The sequence below is a fragment of the Chaetura pelagica genome, unplaced genomic scaffold (assembly GCF_000747805.2).
Source record: "Chaetura pelagica isolate M959 unplaced genomic scaffold, ChaPel_1.0 scaffold219, whole genome shotgun sequence".
Classification (NCBI taxonomy): domain Eukaryota; kingdom Metazoa; phylum Chordata; class Aves; order Apodiformes; family Apodidae; genus Chaetura; species Chaetura pelagica.
Window position 1 is genome coordinate 2,675,535 of NW_009954552.1, and position 4,367 is coordinate 2,679,901.

General features: G+C 41.4%; 1 protein-coding gene across 1 annotated transcript in view; it reads left to right on the top strand.

Moving 5' to 3' along the window:
* The first annotated feature begins 2,923 nt into the window (after positions 1 to 2,923).
* MARCH11 (membrane-associated ring finger (C3HC4) 11) overlaps positions 2,924 to 4,367 on the top strand; it is a 52,196-nt gene continuing 50,752 nt past the window's right edge. The window contains 1 exon segment of the mRNA XM_010005102.1: positions 2,924 to 3,226. Within this exon segment, the coding sequence (XP_010003404.1) occupies positions 2,924 to 3,226 (303 nt within the window).

Genomic DNA, 4,367 nt, shown 5'->3' on the forward strand with positions numbered 1-4,367 from the left:
CTGTGTTTTAGTGCTACAGCTGGTTCTTATGGCTGAGGAATTTTTTCTTCTCCAGTTGAGTTTAACTTCCTCAAAACTGAAACAAATAATACGATTCTTTCCATGATCATGCTGCAATGATGTTGTTGCATTTAGTTTAATGTGGTTTTGAACAAGCCATATTAGATAGTGAATATTGTAAGATTATTTAATTTAGACTTAATTGGCAATCTAAAACCTACCAATATTTTTCACCATTCATTGTAGTGAATTTAAGGTTCATGCTTCCTAAATGCTGGGTCCAGTAAATCAGGAACAATTAATAGCTCTACACAAATAAAGAGAGCTAAGGAGGGAAGTAACATCTCTAGGTAAGCTGCTTGAGATCCAGCCATGTTCTATGGCCAGGCAAGGCTGGAAAGTTCATTCCGTAATAATAAATTGCAACATTCAGTTCCGAAGAATTCTGTGGTAGACAGCTCAGCTGAGCAGACATTGTAAAGGTTTGGGATAGTTTGTGGCTTGTATGGGGAAGGGAAAACAGACATGGTGCTGAGCAGGTCATCAACGTAACCATTTGTTCTCAATGTGTCTTTTCTTTCTGCTTCTCCTGGTGAATGGAAAAACCCAACACCTTACCTCTGTTTTCATAACCTAGTTATGCTCAAGAGAGAGTAATTATGCCAGCTGAGCTAGGAAAGCTGTATACAGACTAGTAGTGCTGTTCCAAAACCCACATGAAACAGGATGCAAATTAATCTTTGGAAAGCCTCTGTTTCTTAACTGTGCTTGAGCCCTTTTTGACAGAATTGCCCCTTACTCGCTTTTCTGACTCCTCAGAATTGCTGTGCTTCCCATGCCAGTTCCTACTCAGACCACAGGCCTTTGACCATTGGATATTCATTCTGATGCTCTGTCCATAAAAGTAAACACTGAGCTCAAAACCACTGTGTAAAACAATCATGCTTACACCTTGGAAAGGCCCATCTTCTTGTTCAAAAGTTCAAGATATTGAATAAACATTCAAGGCACAGAAATTGCCTCCCTCCCACCCCTCACTGAGATCTGTGCATACCAGACTGGAGAACAATACTGTTTTTCTAAAGTTTCGGCTTAAAACTGAAGTTTACTTCTATGTCTTTGTTGTCCTGGATTTGGACAACCAGATTCCTCCTTGGTTTATTTAATGGACTCAACCTAAGTTCTCTTAGACGATTTCTGAACTACTGATATATACTGTAGTACATATACATATGTAAAAGGAAAGACAGAGAGAAGGTTAAAATATCTGATTTAAACTGACGTAAACAAAGACCATTATGTTACCTATAGATTAGTTGATACAATGCCTTTATACATAGATATATTTTTTTAAAAGTGTAACTATGTGACCCCAAGCCTCAGACCCTTCTCGACAGACTCTTGATCAGCTTCCTTCAGTAAGTAGCTTTTGCTTTCGTCTACTCAGAATCTAAAAACTGCATCAAAGGTTGGAGAAATCTGACATTCATCATCTACAGCTCCTCAAGTATGAGTTTAATATGAGAATAAAGCTGATAGGATTATTGCTGCCAGTGTGCATGGCTCTGAATCCATTCATTTGGGCCAGAATGAACGAGGGTTTTATTTGAAAAGGATGCCTATTGACAAAAATGCTTTAGCCCATTTCTCCAGGGGAAATCAAACTCATTCTTTTCCAGGATTCACATACAGAGCTTTGGAAAGCACTTATTTTACAAACAAAACCAGACGTATTGCTTTCTCTCTGTGTTGCACTCATCATCTCATTATTCTAGCAGATTTAACAAAAGGCACTAATAAAAACCATTATTTGAGCTGAGAAAATCATTAATAATTAAGAACTTATAAACTAGATTAATTTATCCTCATGCCCCTTAAAACAACTAGTTTCCCTATGATGTTTCACCTTAGGTGAGCACCTAAGGTGTTTCACCTTAATTTATAAGCAGTCCCACTGCTAACAACAAAAAAAGCTACCTTTCAGGATGCCTGAGTGAGCAGCTCCCCCAGAGTCACATTTGGAGAGTTATTCCTCACATTGCTTCCTTCCTCTTCCTATTGCTGTTGGAGTAGTAGCCTTAAAGTACTTCAGATTTTATGATCTGAACTCTGGGATCAGTTATAATTCATGTGAAGTTTTTGTTTCCTGGCAAGATGATGCCGCATCTGGGGATGTGTGTAAACTGCTTGTAATGACTGTGTTTCTCCCTTTGGATGAGGAAAAGCAGGAAAAAAGCTGGGGCCACCACATATACTTCTATTTTCTCAGTAAATGTTGGCAGTTTAAAGCCAGGTAGCAGAGCTTAAACTAATAATATTGATTTTCATTTCTCAAACACACAGCCCCTCTTCAAAACATTATCCTGAGAAAAATATTACACATCTGTCCCTCTAGCTGGGCTTAGCAGAAGTATTTGTGTTTTAGACTGAATTAAGCAGGGTGACATATAGCAAATATATAGCAGTAATTATATGATTTACTAATTTTCACCATCACTACAGTTATTCTTGGAATCTTACACATACTGAAGTTGCAAAGATTTAGCAGATGCCCTAATACTGTCTTTTAAGCTTTTAGAAGCTACATCTGCATGTCTCAGAGAACACATTTACATAGTGGCATCTATATGTTCCTGTCCATGTTTCTGTAACTAGAAGTCTTCTATGCATTTTAAAGAAACCAGATGCAAAAAAAGAGCATAGTAAAAAAGGACCCAATTTCTTTCTCTGTTTGAGGGAACACAGTCAGGGTTTACAGAGCTGTAAGATGGGGAAGGATAATTACTGATTAAAGCAGCTGCAAAACTGCATGTATGCCAGAGAACACCATTTCAAGGACATGGACATCTGTCATCTTCTTTTATCTTCTCTGGATAAGCTGAGGAGTACCCAGGAGACCATATGGTGAAACAAACTGGGAAGAATGGCTGACACCGCAGAGGGTCATACTGCCATCCAGAGGAACCTGGACAGGCTGGAGAAGTGGGCTGACAGGAGCCTCAGGAAGTTCAACAAGGAGTACAAAGTCCTGCACCTGGGAAGCAACAACTCCATGCACCAGTACATGCTGTGGGCCACAGAGCTGGAAAGCAGTTTTGCAGAAAACGACCTGGGGGTACTGGTGGACACGAAGTTGAACATGAGCCAGAAATGTGCCCTTGCCACAAAAGTGGCTAACGCTATCCCGGGCTGCATTAGTCAAAGCATTGCCACCAAGCGGAGGGAGGTGATCCTTCCCCTCTGGTGCAGTGACACCTGGAGTGCTGTGTCCAGATCTGGGCTCCTCAGTACAAGAGGAACATGGAAATACTGGAGAAAATGTAATGAACGGCCACAAATAGGATGAAGGGAATGAAGCATCTCTCCTATGAAGAAAAGCTGAGACAGCTGTGACTATTCAGCCTGGAAAAGAAAAGGCTCAGGGGGAATTTTATTAATGAATGCAAGTATAAAATGGGAGATTACACAGAGAACAGAGCCAGGTTCTCTCTTCAGTGGCAGCCAGTGACAGGCCCAGAAGCAATGGGCACATACTGAAGTACAGGAGGTTCCCTCTGAACATCAAGAAACACTTTGTCTCTGTGAGAGTGATGAAGCACTGGCCCAAGTTGCCCAGAGAGGCTGTAGAGTTTCCCTCCTTGGAGATATTCAACAGCCAGCTGATATTCAATATCCTAGGCAGCCAGCTCCAGGTGGCCCTGCTCGAGCAGGGGATGTTGGACCAGATTACCTCCAGAAGTCCCCAGCAACCTCAGCCTTCTGTGAGGATCATAGGCAAGACTGACCTAGTTAGAATGCCAAAATGGCCCCTTGGTTACCATCTCATTTGAGCTGGTGACTTCTGCTTTAAGACCCATGAAGACCCTTGCAGAATGGGAGGGATGAGGAGATCTAGGTCAGCATGAATGTATATGTGTTTGAGACACTTAGTGACCTGGCTCTTGGAGTGAGAATGAAAAGAGTAGGGATCTGGGAGAGACCACAATAATTGCCAGCAGTTCTATGGAGCAGATAAAAAGAACTGGGTAGTGCCTGTCCCCAAGACCTATAGCTAATCCATATCCTCTCATGTGGTTGGTTCAGGCAGATCAGGCACCACTTCCATACACCTTCCAAAACTGTCTTAATGCTTGAGTGATCTCCTCAGGCTCACTGCATTCATACTTGCCACTTCTTCACTGTATTGATTATGGGAACATATTAACAGGACCAGCAAGTGCCAGAGAAAAGAAAGGCTTGTGTGTAGTGCTATAGAAGCAGTACTTGAAGGAGAAGGTAGCAGCAGCTTGTAGACTTCAAGAGATGATGAGGGAGATAAAAGATTTTCTTTTGATTAAAAAAAAAGTGTGTTGCACATGCAGACCCTT